This window comes from Coccinella septempunctata, chromosome 1 (assembly GCF_907165205.1).
Source record: "Coccinella septempunctata chromosome 1, icCocSept1.1, whole genome shotgun sequence".
NCBI classification, from domain to species: Eukaryota; Metazoa; Arthropoda; class Insecta; order Coleoptera; family Coccinellidae; genus Coccinella; species Coccinella septempunctata.
The window spans coordinates 65,875,796-65,891,574 of record NC_058189.1 but is presented as its reverse complement, the minus strand read 5'-3'; the positions used below and the strand labels follow the sequence as shown (position 1 = coordinate 65,891,574).

Sequence of the window (15,779 nt, the reverse complement as noted above, 5' to 3'; positions counted from 1 at the left end):
TAGCTTAGAATTAGTCGCTTTTTATGTGCAGGATTTGTCGTGCGGTGTGACTGAACAGTTGGATCTGTTTTTGTCGCAATTATTTGCGACGTATGCATTCCATTGATGGACAGTAAAAAGGAGATTAGATGACGAGAACTGAAATACAGCTAGGTTATGAAGTGTTTTCCGAATCACTTTTTGTAAGAGGGTTTAATTGCAGATTAAATCACATGATTACCAGTACTTATTTTACGAAACTAGTATCCCGCTATATTATAATGAGTTCTGCAGGTTGATCTGTAGACTTCACAAACTATACTCCATTCAAATTTATTTTAGCAGTCGGTTTGCCATGAAATAATTTTTTCGAGTTTTTGTAACTAGAACCGAGTAAGGTTGGCACATGTCGTTAATGTCATAACGCCGTTGCCACAACTAATATCAACTTTTATTATGAAAATGCCAAGAAGTGCTATTTAGAATTCAGGTCCGCTTATTCAAATAGTTATACCCTGATATTCTAAAATCCACAATACGTCAGACGGTAGCGAAAATATTCAATGTAAGAGAATTCATATAGGTAATGGTTCATCTGAATCTAAACGACTTATATTTCAGCTGAATATTTCGACAATCAGAAAGATTGTGAATGAAGAGGATGACAAAGAATTTCCTTCTATTGGGAGACCCAAAAAAGTGGTGGCATTTGAGAATTTTATGTTTGAGTGAATTAATGCGAGAAGTTTACTGCAGGATTTTCGATGAATGTCATCGTGGAATAAGTTCCCGAAAATTGATATTTCTATTTTTCATTTGACTCGTCCTAAACATTGTAAATGTCTCAAGGTACCAATAAATACCTAATTATTATTATTATTATATCAATGTATTAAGATGAACAGCCACAAATACGCGCCAGTTGTCCTGTTAATTGTTTTATTCATGTGAAATTTTTGTTCAAAGGTGGAGTTCATCTTGGCTTGAAACATCCATTAATTCCTTTTACTTATATTGATGCAAGATGATTTTTGATGAAAAATTTAACATTCTTGTAATTATCTGTTAATTCTTCGAGAGATGCCCATTCCCAACCACTGCATCATAGGCATTTCGTCTTCGAGTTAATAATTTTGAAATCTACAACTGATGTAACGTATTCAAACTTTAGCCAAAGAAAATAAGGAACATTAACTCTCCTCAAGATAGTACATATTAAGATATTATACTGATCTCTCGTATTTTCCATGCAAATAACTGAATTTGGTATGTCTTCAAACAGTTTGTATAAACTTCAATTATGTTCGTCACATATTTTCCGAAGAGATTCGACATTGTAAAACTTTTACGTAGAACGGGCAACATAGCGTTGATTTAAAACCCAAAAATGTTTTGACAAGGGTCATAACCCCACATTTGCGTACTATAGGGTACTCTAACGATTTGTCAAAATCATCTAAGCGTTTGTTGCCGTGGGGCACACAAGCTTTTCCCTCCATTGATTCGCATGCTGTTTTGGTCGAGTATTGTGTTTTGTGCATGTTATTGGAAAAAATTATCTCCCCGACGTTAGATTAGAGTGATAAGACTATAACTTTCTCAGAAATACCTCTTTATAGTGATAATAAAAAGCTTTGTGTGCCCCACGGTAACGAACAATCAGCTGATTTTGACAAATCGTTAGAGTACCCCATACAGAGTGAAATGTGTCAAATTTACATGGCCAACCGAGTGCTAAAATAAAAGTGGATGGAGTATACTAATCTTCTCACACGAAAAAATCAATTGTTTTCCTTATTGTCGGGCATTAGTTAGGATACCTCAAAGTGTCACAAAGATAATCCCATTTTGGAACCAAGAATTGAATTCTCAATGGCTCCTAGAGTTCATTAACGTAACCTTACCGGGCTACTTCAAGGAAAAAAAATTGATATCCATTAACGAATAGACGCTCGAGGTGATCTCCTCAAAATCGAGCCAACTCTTCTGAGTTTATCCAAAAATAAAAACCCCACGCTGTCTTCGACTCAATCTGGATCAGTGCGAATTCCCATAAAAAGACAGCAGCGTGGAAAATGGCATTGCGAATCCAGTGGCGCCTCTTGATATTCATCAACGACGTATCAAAACATAAATAATTATTTATGTTCAGATTTTCGACGAAAAGCAGTAAATGAGTCATTTAGCTCGGGTCAATAAAAATAATTCTTATAATAAGAAAACCTTTCAACGGTCTCAAGGTCACTTTTAAATAAAGCAAAAAAAAGAGAAGTTACAGTCAGTTAAGAACACAAGGGACAATTGAAGTCCAAGTTTCGAGGTCGTTTTAATAGATTCAGCTATGTGTATGGGAATCGAGAGATGATCTTTCGGTAGGAACCCCAGGGTACGGCAAACAACATTCTGCCGACCCTGGGTATTGAACCAACAATACCAATCGACATAATGGGTAGTAACTTCAAACTTATTGAGTTAGTGAGGGACGTGGGAAATTTATCAGAGTTATAATGGAATTTTCACCTTGTATTTTCGTAAAATTCAGGATATTATAGATGAATCCTCTATATATCATGCTATATACAGGTTTTTCACCCTGTATATCATCAAGAAAATAAGAAGAAGTAATGAAAAACTTTATTTTGACAGGGTCAATTGAAGTGAAGTGAACATTGTTCGATATCTAATTCTCTGGCCGTTCCTGTGCGCCGCCACTGTACGAATCGTCGGTAGTTGGAATCCTCCCAGTCCGGGGGCGACAAAACGGGTGAATCACGTCTGAAACGCTCACGCATCCGCGCGCACTGTTGAGCAAGACCAAGACGCCAATCCAGAAGTCTCTGCCCAATCCATACTTTAACTTTTCTGTACGGAGGACTCAGTGTAGGTAATAGCCTAATTACGACGTAAGTTTAATTGAGAGAAAAACTACTCTAACGGTGACTATCGAAACATTTCCAAAAATATGGAATCAATTAAATGATCGTCAAGACCGAACGGCTGCATGGGGCTCCATAAAATCTTCAGATTTTTAACGAGAGAAGTTGCTCTTTCAGAATATGTATCACCCGTCTGCGGGCGCCCATGAATTGCGGTCGAAACTGCTGGGTAATTTCTTTGCAACTGGTTCCATCTTTCCGAGGGACATACTTATGATGGCAACCTTGGTGATGGTAAAATGCCTCTCTGATTCCATTTCGAGTCGTGGAATCCAGGTTTTCAGGCTGTGAAAGCCAGTAGCTTGAAAAAAGAGGTTATCTCCGTATACCTACAGAGGGATTATTTAGCTGGAACCACAGGAACGTCTGTGACGCCAAGAAACAGTGGCGGTTCCAGGAGTGATTTTGGGGGGGACTAAATAAAATCATTTTTGCGATATTCGAAAAAATATTTCTTTCAAGTTCTCAAAGAGAGTTCAAGTTCTCAAAGAGCAACTCTTCTAGTAATCAATCTCGAAATTTCATGGACCTCAGTGCTCCGTTCGGTCTTGACGAATTTTTAACAGACCCCATCTTTTTGGGAATTTTTCCAAAATCAACTTCTAGTAATGAATTTTATCGAGCAAACAGGCATTATACTCAGAACTGGCAAGTGCAATAAAATTCGCACCCAGGTGTAATAAATTATGACAAATGTATTCTGGTCTTGGCAATGCGTAAATACCGAGGTAAATACTGATGAAACTTCATAACGAAAAGCTGAAGACTCAGAAATTTCAATTCTAAAATTTTCAATTTCGAAAAATATCAAATGAACGATTAAAATATGAAAGAAGAGAGATAGGCAGATGAAAATCTGAAAGAAGACAGATAGGTTTCCGGTAGGTTTCCTGAATACAAACAATCATTGAATCTTCGATGTATCGTTTTTGAGAAGCTTCAAAACGAGCTTCAAAATCACTTAAGCATTTTCGCATCTCAGGACAGCAATAGCAAAGAGTATCAACTCTGGACTGACCTTTGGAAAACTTTGGATTAGTTCAAAGTCTGAATTTTTGCAATTTGATCTGACTAGAGACAGAGTTTGTCTCTGCTAGAAACATGACGCTTATACCCAGATGATCTCGAAGATGATTATCAAATCTTATGGTGAATTTATGTACGTAGTATGAATTATGAAGCTGAATCGGATTCCCATGGTTATTTGCATAATATTTTCGAAAGGAAGTCCTTCTGCTTCCCCAACAGAATGATGATTAGAAGAACCGTTATAATATTATTATGTCTCAGTTACATATACACAGTGATACCTCAATTTGATGGGAAAATTACATATAGAAGATTTCAAACATATTAACAAATTGAATAGCTGTAACTTATTTCTAATAAAAAATTCATATAATCTTTAACATTTTCTATGAGAATGAGAGCACTGAACATTTTCAACGATATAGATTTCAATGGAAATGTCAATATTGGAAAGATGTACCTTTATCAATGAAATTAGAGACGCCATAATAGAACACATGAAATATGCTATACACCTACTGAACCATATCATTACGCCCACTAGTTTCTCCATCTAACATGCATTTTGTTCATTCTCCGGTGACACAAATGATGCAATTAGTTCGGAAAATGATAAGCTGTTTCATAGCAGCAGCTGTTGGAAATACGTATTTCCGATACAATTTACGCCGTGGAGATCACATGTCCTGATATCAAAAACACGGGACTTATTCAGTTATTAATTTCCGTTAAGGGCTTATCGCCATAATCGATCACGTCATTAAATGAAAAAAAGATATATATCACAGTTATTTATCCTTTTTTCCTGATATGAATAACATGATTTATGGAATATACCTTTTTGTCTTGAAAGCAATGACTGATTCAAATCCATGTACAAACGTTCTATATCTATACTTTTCACACAAATCTTTTTAACTTTTTAGCGCCGAAAAAAATGATCAGGAAATTTGTTTCAAAGGATGTGGGTATATACTCTATGGTTATTCTACGGTGTTAATTTTATAACCAGCCACTACTTAAATATAGTTTTATGTTCACATCGAGAAAAGAGGAAATTATGATGTTTTATGAACTGATGAAGCTCTGTGCTTCTGACGCTTGTTAATCCTCCGAGTCCAATCCAGTGTGTTTTAAAACTGCCGTTCCCTTTCGAAGATTGAACTAGAATAGATGAAAAGTTAGATCTTCTGGTCAGAAAATGACAACCAAAACGTCATAATAGAAATATTTCCGTAGGAACCAAGTTGTTGGTAGAAACCGAGGTAGAAACGATGTAAATCAACTGATCTATTTCTTTGTTTATTGAGCGATTCAAGGAATCATTTGGACGATACAAAACTTGTTATTCGTATGTTTATATAATGAGAACAATATTATTTGTTCAGCAGAATATCCAAATGAGTAAAATGATAGCAATTCGCAATTTTGAGTATATCGAAAAGAGTTCAATCTTCAGATTCAAAGATTGAGTAATTTATAAACTTTGCAATCTCCGTGAAAAAATTTCCATAAAAACAGCCCTTTCCGCTCGCTTTTTCGCCTAATTAGATCAAAGGTCAGAAATTTATCATTCTCATGATAAGAAAGGAAAGAATATGTTGCCATGGATAGGTACTTTTCATTATTACCACAAGGTGACAGCCACCGTCTTAAATTGACTCGATTTCTAAAAAAAAGTCATGGCTAACTTCATGGTGAAATATCGTAAAAACACAATTCTGATAGAAAATGCAACTAGTATGCGTATAATTGCAAAAATTACCGATGCCAGTATTACACTTCTTTTGTTACCAAAAACGCATTGTTTGCCCCATCTCCCCTACGGTTCGAATGCTATTTACATAGATGACAAGCCGTCAATTCAGCAAGATTGAAATATGGTAAAGAATTTGAATTTCAAATTGTAACACCTGACAGAAATCTATTTTATCTCTATCCCTCAATGCCACTACACATTTCCTGCTTTCTGGTATTCGCTCGTGCATGCATATTCAACGGAAAGAGTTTTCCTTACAATTTTCCAGAACATCAGAGCACAGGTTATCGCCAAATCCTTCAGAAAAAGTTCAATAACCAAAAGGATCCTAGCATCCATCATAATTCGAGTAAAAGCATTTTCAGGGACATTTTCAAACTAGGCACAATATCACAAAAGAACCGTTTGATTAAATGCACCTCAGAAACGAATAGAATCTCCGCTTTTCGACTCCACTATGGTAATTAGTGTCATCTTCTCTTCTTCGTAACAGTTCGCTAAGCCATTGACACAGATTGAAATACGATCTTACCTGAATAACTTCTATGATGAAAATCGGGCGCAGAAAACTCATCCACTTGGGAAAATGGCTCTCGACCCCCAACTGTATCACAAATATAAACAAAGCACGAGGCACTCCACAAACACACACACGGCGCGAGCTCGACGCTTGTACGAACGACAGGTGGAAAGCTTCAACAGTAAGCTCGAAAACGGGCGTTCTTGAAAATAACGAACAAAACGCTTCGCATTAGCATTACGTACGCGATTTTCAAGGTAACCTTGTGAACCATAGAATCGGAGAGTTGGGATTAAGGTGTAATAGAAGCATCAACTTCGTTAGAATCACGTTAATTTCCTTGGGACGAAGGATGTGGCACGGTTCAGTTGTTAGGAGACTCTGCGTCTTCGTTGTGTTGGTTCCCCGTCGCCGACAACCTTTCAGGTGGTGGTGGTCGTTATACCTGCTTTGGATGTGACTTCCTGACAATACGTTCTGGTTGTCTTTCGAATGAATTATTGCATCGTCTATACCAGGATTAAAAGGAAACTATTTTGAACAGGGTTCCTCTTTCATGAGGAATGGTGGGAGAGTGCACAGGTCCCCCTAATCGGCCTTATCAGAAATCGGGGTTGATAAGAATTTTGGTGTAATTATTCAGGGCGGTATCGAATTACAGTTTCGTTCTATAACTTTACGAAATTTGAGAGCTGGAAGTGTTTTATAATTTAAGTATTGCGTCCGAAAACATTTGTCGTCAAGTGGGATATGGAATTTGGAAAATAACGTCAAAGTCGTCAACTGTCAAAATACCGAATAATTTGGAATCGAATTCGCGTTTGGAAACATGGAAAGAAATTGAGGAAAAACGTCAAAAACTCATATTTACCGAACCGTTGAAGCTAGACTCTCTAAACTTCGAACATTGTCACAATTAATATTTCAAAATACACTGCATAGCTTCAGCCGATCAGTTTTCGAATAATCAGAGTGTGAAGACAAAAATTCGAATTAATCTCTTAATTTTTCGAGGGTTATTGGAAAATTTCATCAAATCAAACTCCTCACATTATATATGAAGATACCAAAGTCAGTATATTTTGCACTTGAACCTCTCCACACAAAATTCCACCCTATTGTCTCTTATCTGTTCAAAGTCTAGACAGAAAATCAAACACAAACTGACCTTTTCAACTATGTACAATTCACTATTTGAATAGCCACTTCTGCAACAAATAAACAGAAAACTACTCGATACTTTACTGACGTAAAGGAGTGACTACACTCGAGCTCCGTCTTCAGTCACCGTCAAAGCCATTCGCGAAGATATGGCACGTATATTTTTGGTGATTTTCGGCCTAAAACTGTACGATTTCCAATAATAATCATTACAGAGGTGTAGATAAACGTTCATTATCGGAGTTATTCAGCTGATAAGTGAGTATTCGTTTGTAGTCGGCTTTGTTCCGTTGAGATGTATGACCTAGTAAGTAATACGACAAGGCGATGTTTTGTGTTGGATCATATCGCTGTTGATTATCCGGTGAATAGAGATGGAACGGTGTTGACTGACGGGCCTCTGGAATAACCGAATTCTTCACCTAATCCTGTCATGTATCAGGCATTTAGTGAGTCACATTGAAAGGGCAGCAGGTGTGTCCCAAAGGAGACAATTCTCGTTTAAAGGAGGCTACACGATTCACAAGGGACGTTTTCAAGGACCTTTGTACGATATATTTGAATTCAAGAATCTTAAATCTGGTTGCTTCTGAGCTACTGAGTTTTGATCTTATTCAGGCGTTTTTTCGTTTTTCGTGCATTATATTTATGGTTCCAACCATAGACTAATAATTTATTTATATTGGACTATGGTTTCATCACAGAACACATGAGTAGTTAAGGCGTTCTGTGATGAAACTATAGTCTATGGATGAAACCATAAATATAATGCACGAAACACGAAAAAAACGCCTGAATAATGTCAAAACTTACCATGAAAATACAATATGAATCTTCTTTCATATCACTTGGATTTCAGAGCCGGCGACATTCCAAGTATTGTAAAATGCTTGAAGCTACCGAAAGGCACAAATATAATTTTAAAAAAAATACGTTTACAATGTTGGCAAACGTTTCTGAACTCGTCCGTTGAGAACTGACTCTACTAGAATAATAAATTGATTGATATAGAGGGTCTAACTCTATTTTTACATTTACAGCACAGATTCGCTGAGTGCGTAGGTGAGATTACTGCCTCCACCCCCTCAAAGGCTGCCAAAATTTTCGTATGCCTTATTTCTATGTACGTAATGACACATTGTAACCCATAAGAAAGTTATCGACGCGTTTTGCGATGTACTGACTTCATAGCACTTTTATTTTAAAACCGCCGCTAAATCTGGAAAATCAACAATGAAACACGCAGGAAATCCTGTCGTATTTCGACAGAAATTGTCCGGATCCGTAACATTGTTCTTATTATACCGAGTGTCTCGTTTCGCTGCTGCACCTAATGATTTCCACGCTCATTAGTTGCCATTTCACGTTTTTGTTTGGGTTCATCTAGTGTTCGACAATTTTCTCCCGCATTACTTTGTAGGTCACCCCATCAGTCAATTAAAGCGAGGTAAACTCCGTTGAAAAGATTGCCGCTGTTTGTTTGTCGAGCGAAATTTTCAAATATCTCAGGTGATTATCAAATTATAGATTGAAACTTAAGGATTGAATAAAAATAGTTCTATTCCTAACAAGTGCGGAAAGTGGTACTTTCCCGCAACGTATGGGAAAGTGACACTGTCAATTTTTGAAAAATGTCATTTCATTTCCAAGATGAAAATCTAAACTAAGAGAAATAGGCATTCGGAATTGCTCGCAATACATTTTCTTATTTCTTTCCATATTTTATTACCATGAAAATTGATCCCCGCCACAAACCGATCGACGCGCACTGACGAGTCTGACGACGCGACGCATCAACTCGTTTGACCTCAAATCGTGTCGGCCGACGAGAGATCGCTTCGCCAGTTCAAAGCGACTTGTCGGCAATTCGATCATTAGTTCCTCAAAAATGGAAGAAAGCACGTTGAGGCTGCACTGGACGATGGAGAACATCGAAAAATTCATCCGTTTGTACAGACAACACGAGTGTTTGTGGAACCCTGAACTGGAGAGTTACAAAAATATCCAGATGAAGAAATCGGCGGTGCATAGAATAGTCGCCGATATGCGAATGACAGGATTGACACCTATAGTGGCCAAGGAAAGGATCAGATCGATCAGGACCATGTATCGCAGGGAACTGAACAAAGTTATAAAATCCTCTGTGAGCGGGGCAAGTGGTAAATACGTGTATAAGCCGAAATTATTTTGGTTCGAACAGATGGACGCTTTTCTCAGACCAATCGCGATTTCACGGATGGATGCTGCAAATTTGGTGAGTTTTCGTCATAGAAAAATATCGGCGGAGTCATAGATAAACATCAATATCAAATTGATATTAGGTCTATGGTAGGAGCTCCAAGAAAAAACTGTATGGAACTTCCAACCAATGAACTGCCAATGAAAATTACAGTCACATATGGTCAGCCCTCTAAAAAATGAGTCATAAAACGCGTAAATCACCATGCTCTGTTTAGAGGAGTTTTATTTTGAATAAATAAATGAGAATGAATATTTCGATTAATCATAGAATTCTGCAATTTTTTTTTACTTCAAAGATCACTACGCTTCGAGAATTCGCCGAAAACGGCATAACGTTTTTTCATTACACACTCTAAGATATGTATTATCGTTTTCAGGGTTGTAGAAGCATATCGACATCTCAAAACGCAGACACCAACGAGGACAGTGACGACAATTTCTCCTTCCAAGAACACAGAGTCGACGAGGACTTCACCGAAGATACTTCTTTGGCGCACAGCGAAGAACACAGATCAACTTCAAAATGTTCCCCTTCCATAGAACAATCTTACAAAAAACGAAAGTTATCAACGAATGATTTATACGGTCTTCACGAATCGCAATCAAACGGTAATAATCTATCTTCAGAAGAAAATGAATTCGATATATTTGGCAAATTCATTTCTGCGCAACTGAAGAAGCTTCCGTTGATAACCGCCCTCCAGTGCCAACAGAAAATTCAGGATTTTCTCACTTCCAAACGCATAGAGATTCTGGAATACCACAACGCCCGTAGAGCAGAAAAGTCTGACATATCTCGAGGAGCTTCACCTTTTTCTAGTTTTATTGATGTAGACTACGAGGAGAAACCAAATATAGTCAACAAGGATGATTTATATGAAGAAAAGAATTCTAACTGAGGTTTTATAATGCACTGTATGCAAACTGTGATATTTATCAATTGTTGAGGATTATGGGGAATGGATAAATTGTACATATGCATATATATGTATATTCTTCATCACCAGCATCCGCCTTCTGATATTCTCCTCTTCAAGAAAGGTAGAGAAATTATCAAGTGGAATCACTTCTATTTATCTTGAATATTGTAGAGTTTGAAGGATATGTAGCGCACAAAAGCAATAACAAAAATGGAAAATTTTTAGAGATATCAATATTCTTCCACATAATGCAATTCCCGAGTACACCTATTTCTTTTATTGCCATCAGTAGCTGTCTCACTGATGTGTTATATTTTGAGTAAGTATTATTTGGAGTTGAAACATATGAAACTAACTTATTTGAAGTAAGATGTAATTCATTGTCAGTAAAAAGAACCCTCATCTTTATCGGCAACCGTGAAGAGATTTTATTTTTACAGATAATTAAGTTATTAAAACGATATAATGTAATAGTTTCTCATTGTTCTCTACTCCAAAATGGACCATTCCCAAAGTGAACTTTTTCCATAAAATGTAATGTTTTTTCAAAGGTCTTTCTTTCAACAGAAAGTAATACATCGTGTTATTTAATGAAATCGCATTGAACTTGGGGGGATATCTCTGCCATAAAGTCTGTGAAATCTGAAATATTTCCAGTTTTTCTATAATTTTTTGGGTTTTGTGAGCCCTTTAGCGCTTATTTAATGGCAAACAATTCATTCCCATTATTGGCGTGCTTAAGGCAGTATATATGTCTTTACAAAAATATCATAACAATATGCGGTCAACATGGAAGAAATTTGCATGTTAAAATGCTATTTCAAACGGGAAAAATAAAAATATTCCAATGTTTAAATCATTGGAAAAATCCATTCGCCTTATTAATGGATGCGAAAAATTTGAACCAGAAAATATCGGCACATCGAATTTTCCATCTACGGAAATTGAGATTTTCGCAAAGAACAAAACCGTAGATTTTTCCACACTGACAATTGCTGACAATGACAGGCAACTCACAGGTTGTCACTTGTCAATGGCGTAACTTTTCTGTGGCAGGTCAAAATTCACAGATTATATCACTATTCATTTGTTTCTTATTTAACCCTGTCGTAAGTTCCATAGCTATATTTGATTACATAATTTTCAAGTCGAAATTTTCGCAGCCACAATGCTGAAACCAAACGTATCCTCCTATCTGAAAAGTGCCAGTCAGGTGGTTTCCAATAATTTGAAAAAGGGAGGACCCAATGCAGCTATACCCAGGAAATCCTCAACCTTGCCACCCAAGGGTTTCAGCATAGGATCTGCATTATTGAATGCAGATGTTGCAGTCAGCTGTGGCCCTGCAGTATCCTCTCAACTGAGATGGGCGCATACTGATATCAAAGTACCAGATTTTACCAATTACAGAAGAACTTCTACAAAAGACCCTACAGCAAAAACTTCTAAAACTGAAGACACTAGAAAGAATTTCACCTATTTGCTAGCTGGTGCTGCTACAGTTACTGGGGCATATTCAGCCAAAGCTGTTGTGACACACTTTGTTAGTTCAATGAGTGCTTCAGCCGATGTATTGGCCTTGGCAAAGATTGAAATAAAATTATCTGATATTCCTGAGGGAAAATCCGTTACTTTCAAATGGAGAGGTAAGAGAATAAATTTTGATAAATCCCATAAAAGTTAAATACTGGAAATCAATTTTTGTTTGTAGGTAAGCCACTTTTTGTGAGGCATAGGACAGCTGCTGAAATATCAGCAGAACAGGGTGTTGCTGTGAATACCCTTAGAGATCCTCAGCACGACAACGATAGAGTGAAGAGACCTGAATGGTTAATTGTTCTTGGTGTTTGCACCCATTTGGGTTGTGTCCCAATTGCAAACTCTGGAGATTTTGGAGGCTACTATTGCCCATGCCATGGATCCCATTACGATGCTTCAGGGCGAATCAGAAAAGGCCCAGCCCCTTTGAATTTGGAAGTTCCTGAACATGAATACCCTGATGAAAATACCTTAGTTGTTGGTTAGAGCTAGTTTCATTCCAAATATGTAATGTAATTTATTGAAATTTCATCTAATAATGAATTACCACCTAAGCAGAATGTCCAGATCAAATCACCAAATTAAGTTCTCCAAATCAATAAGCTGTAAATAACTAAAAGTGGAATAAACTGGAAGAGTATCATACAAGAACTTGTATAATAGAGAAGAATGTCGTTTTATTTCAAGAAATCTATTGAAATTGCCCCTTATGGACAATAAATGCCGCAGTTGCTGATCTATCTTGATATTATTGATCTCAAAATGAGAAGACCCAATCAAGTTTGCAACATTATGGAAGAATATTTGACACCTCCAGAGAGAAAAATGAGGTCAAAAGAAAATACTGAAATTCTATTTGTCACATAAAAGATGAATTTTTCACATGAATAAGAAATTTGATGATCAAGTAGATATATACAGGAAAAAAGTGATAAATATGACATCACACATACAAACATCTATGCAGGAAAAGAATTGCTCATGTTTTCAAGAATGTATCACATAATTTTCTGATTAACGTCAAGTTCAAATCACTTCCTTCTATGGGGTAAAATCAAAGGCTTTATATTAAGTTCTGCATGTAACTCATCAATTGGTTGGTCTAGTCGTTCCTCAAAATAAACATTCATTAAGAACCCGCAATTTCTCCCAGTGTCCAAAGCCCAAGGAAGATGGTATTTCAGTAAATCTCTTCTATCTTGAGCTTTCAAATTCAAAGCCCCAAACAGCGCCCCACCATAGCACATCGGCAGTTTATTCTGAACTGCTTCAAACCATTTTACTGTAATTTCACCCAAAATATTTATATTCATTCCAAGAATGGCATGAACGAAATCGTGTATTTCTCTATATCTTTGAATAACATAAGCCAGTTGGATGTCATCAATGAATTTTACAGGATCTCGAGAATCAGGAGTCACACGGTTATTGTCCAAAAAATTTACATATACTTTTCCTAAAGTATTTTCAGGAAATTGTCTCAGTTTTGCCACGTCTATAGTATCTGTATTAATTCTTGGCCTTTCACTAAGTATTTTTAAACCTTCTTCAGAGTTCTCCATTTTGGATAACATGTAAGTTAACGCAAAAGCACCTATAAAATATTACTTTATGATTTATTTAAAGCTTCTTATTCATTATTAAGCCTCAAACTTCACCTGTAGTTTCTCCTAAGCAAGCAACCATATCAGCCCTGTATGGATTTACCAAAGCTACGGTAGCTGAGCCTACAGTTAACAATAATTTTTGAAAGTAATTTATTGGAATATGATGCTGCTGGAAGTATTCTTCAAAACAATCTTGTTTCAAAAAAGCATTCGGTCCTGTTCCGAAACGTGCCTTCATTCGTGGAAAGCATGATTTATGAAGAATATTCGGTAGAAAAACTTTCGAAACGTGAAGCATAACGTTGATTTTTATTTGCAGTTCACAAAATAACTTTTCATTTATAATTTCGTCGCTAAGAACTGGGGTAAACGTCAAATAGATGAAAAATAATTGTTTAGTTATTCTGGATGCGGACTCCCTTAATTTCTGTTATATATGAAATGAAAAACTTTGAAAAAACCTATGGAGGAGAGGAACCATAGAAAAACCAAAGAGAAAACTTTGGAAAACGGAAAAACTTTTCTTCGGGAAAATGACATTTAATTTGACACTGACATCTAACCTACAAAGTTCAAACAATAATAAAAAATTAATTGATTTTGGCCGTAAGAAAACATTCTCTTTCTCTTTGAAAGAAAGAGTTTGAAGTTATTTAAAGTAATAATCAAAGAATCTTCATGGCGAATAGGATGAACTTGCTATCCAGATGGTTATCGGAGAAACCTTGGATCGATTTTGTATGATGGTTTTCTTACTAATACATTCGCGATTTGATTGCTATAGTCAGAGACAATCTGTTTGTCTCTGCTAGAGTGGACTATGGACCTAATTACAAGAGAAGTACATAATCTGATCAGTCCAATTCTAGAAAACCGAATCCATTCAAGCACAGAGAACGAGAGTACTTCTGAATCTTTTCAAGGGGATTATGTTACACCCATTTTCCTCAGTGATTTGAGCATTACTGGTAAATTCCGAAGCCTTAAATGTGACTTATGTGAATACAGTTGTAACCACAGAGCCCATCTTAAGGAACACGTAGAAGGAGTGCATATGCAATTAAGAAGTTATAAATGTGATTTATGTGATTATCGATCAAATAGGAAATATGGGCTGAAACGGCATGTTGAAAGTGTCCATTTGAAACTAAGGAAGTACAAATGTGACACTTGTGAATATTCCTCTAATGAAAAAAGTCACTTGAAGGAACATTTTGAGACTGTCCATATGGGGGTCAAGAATTTTAGATGCTTTTGGTGTGGATTCAGTACAAATCGTAAGAAGAGATTGGATCTGCACATTGATAATAGCCACTCACAACTTAAAAGTCAGCTGCCATTATTACAGGCACTCAGCGAAGGACAAGACACATCACAAGAAACGTTATTTGAAGCATCTCTTGTTGAACTCAATGCAACACAGAATGTTGAACAACCAAAAAAAGTTATTACTCAGGAAAAGAAAGAGAGGAGCCACAAGTGTGAATTATGTGAATTCAGTGCAAACCATAGATCCCACCTTAAAGAGCATGTTGAAGGGGTACATATGAAGTTGAAAAACCATAAGTGCACTCAGTGTGATTATAGTTCCTACAGAAAAAATGGTCTCAAACGTCATGTTGAAAGTGTTCACTTGAAACTAAGAAAACACCACTGTCATTTATGCTACTTTGTTTCAAAAGAAAAGGGCCACCTTAAAGAGCATATAAAAAATGTTCATATGCACGTTAAGAACCTGAAGTGTGAAATTTGTGGTCATGGTACAAATCGGAAACGAGACTTGGAGAGACATGTAGAGAGCGTTCATATGCAGATTAAAAGGTTTAGTTGTGATTTGTGTGAATTTGCAACATCCTGGGAAAAGTCTCTTAGGAGTCACTTAGAAACTCTACATTCAAAAGAGGAAACTGCTAAGATAAAAGCTGAACCACTTAATTTGGCGAATTCAGAAGGAAAAAAAAGAGATTGTGATTCCCCTTTTTGAGAAAATCCACGAGTAAATTGCTGTGGGAGGTGTATCTTACTAAGAAATAGTTTTGAGAGGATACTTTTTGTCATCTAATCCCAATTAGCATACCATGTTTATAA

The 15,779-nt window shown here is 36.5% G+C and overlaps 4 protein-coding genes across 12 annotated transcripts in view; 2 read left to right on the top strand and 2 right to left on the bottom strand.

Annotated features, from left to right (window-relative positions):
- LOC123322864 (rap guanine nucleotide exchange factor 2-like) overlaps nt 1-7,564 on the bottom strand; it is a 61,211-nt gene extending 53,647 nt beyond the window's left edge. For 4 of the 8 annotated variants that reach the window (XM_044910917.1, XM_044910919.1, XM_044910925.1 and 1 more), the window contains exon 1: nt 6,236-6,728. The gene's annotated coding sequence lies outside the window, so the exon portion shown is untranslated. Of the gene's footprint in view, nt 1-6,235; nt 6,729-7,391 lie in introns of those variants that run through there. The other 4 variants (XM_044910924.1, XM_044910923.1, XM_044910918.1 and 1 more) reach the window with 3 other exon arrangements.
- A 1,524-nt stretch (nt 7,565-9,088) lies between these two features.
- Nucleotides 9,089-10,771, top strand: LOC123322867. 2 transcript variants are annotated; one of them, XR_006539225.1, is made up of 3 exons: nt 9,089-9,638; nt 10,003-10,666; nt 10,717-10,771. XR_006539225.1 is itself a non-coding variant. In XM_044910930.1 (2 exons), exons 1-2 carry the CDS (start codon nt 9,273-9,275, stop codon nt 10,522-10,524), a joined length of 888 nt encoding a protein of 295 aa, XP_044766865.1. In that variant the 5' UTR covers nt 9,089-9,272; the 3' UTR covers nt 10,525-10,771. The 2 variants fall into 2 exon arrangements, 1 of the variants encoding a protein (XP_044766865.1); XM_044910930.1 differs by having other exon boundaries at nt 10,003-10,771.
- Nucleotides 10,772-11,526: 755 nt separating this feature from the next.
- On the top strand, nt 11,527-12,751 carry LOC123322869 (cytochrome b-c1 complex subunit Rieske, mitochondrial). Its single transcript, XM_044910932.1, has 3 exons — nt 11,527-11,654; nt 11,709-12,191; nt 12,257-12,751. Exons 2-3 carry the CDS (start codon nt 11,714-11,716, stop codon nt 12,568-12,570), a joined length of 792 nt encoding a protein of 263 aa, XP_044766867.1. The 5' UTR covers nt 11,527-11,654; nt 11,709-11,713; the 3' UTR covers nt 12,571-12,751.
- Nucleotides 12,752-12,922: 171 nt separating this feature from the next.
- LOC123322868 (ubiquinone biosynthesis protein COQ4 homolog, mitochondrial) lies at nt 12,923-14,151 on the bottom strand. Its single transcript, XM_044910931.1, has 2 exons — nt 13,743-14,151; nt 12,923-13,678 (listed from the first exon to the last, which is right to left on the bottom strand). The coding sequence occupies exons 1-2, from the start codon at nt 13,987-13,989 to the stop codon at nt 13,116-13,118; spliced, it is 810 nt and encodes a 269-aa protein (XP_044766866.1). The 5' UTR covers nt 13,990-14,151; the 3' UTR covers nt 12,923-13,115.
- Between the last annotated feature and the right edge of the window lie 1,628 nt (nt 14,152-15,779).

Bases quoted from the DNA above. Each gene is read 5' to 3' on its own strand.
- LOC123322867 (XM_044910930.1), top strand. From the start codon at position 9,273: ATGGAAGAAAGCACGTTGAGGCTGCACTGGACGATGGAGAACATCGAA. The intron at 9,639-10,002 runs GTGAGTTTTCGT...TATCGTTTTCAG, and splicing joins GGATGGATGCTGCAAATTTG to GGTTGTAGAAGCATATCGAC.
- LOC123322869 (XM_044910932.1), top strand. From the start codon at position 11,714: ATGCTGAAACCAAACGTATCCTCCTATCTGAAAAGTGCCAGTCAGGTG. The intron at 12,192-12,256 runs GTAAGAGAATAA...TTTTGTTTGTAG, and splicing joins CGTTACTTTCAAATGGAGAG to GTAAGCCACTTTTTGTGAGG.
- LOC123322868 (XM_044910931.1), bottom strand. From the start codon at position 13,989: ATGCTTCACGTTTCGAAAGTTTTTCTACCGAATATTCTTCATAAATCA. The intron at 13,679-13,742 runs GTGAAGTTTGAG...AATATTTTATAG, and splicing joins TTGCTTAGGAGAAACTACAG to GTGCTTTTGCGTTAACTTAC.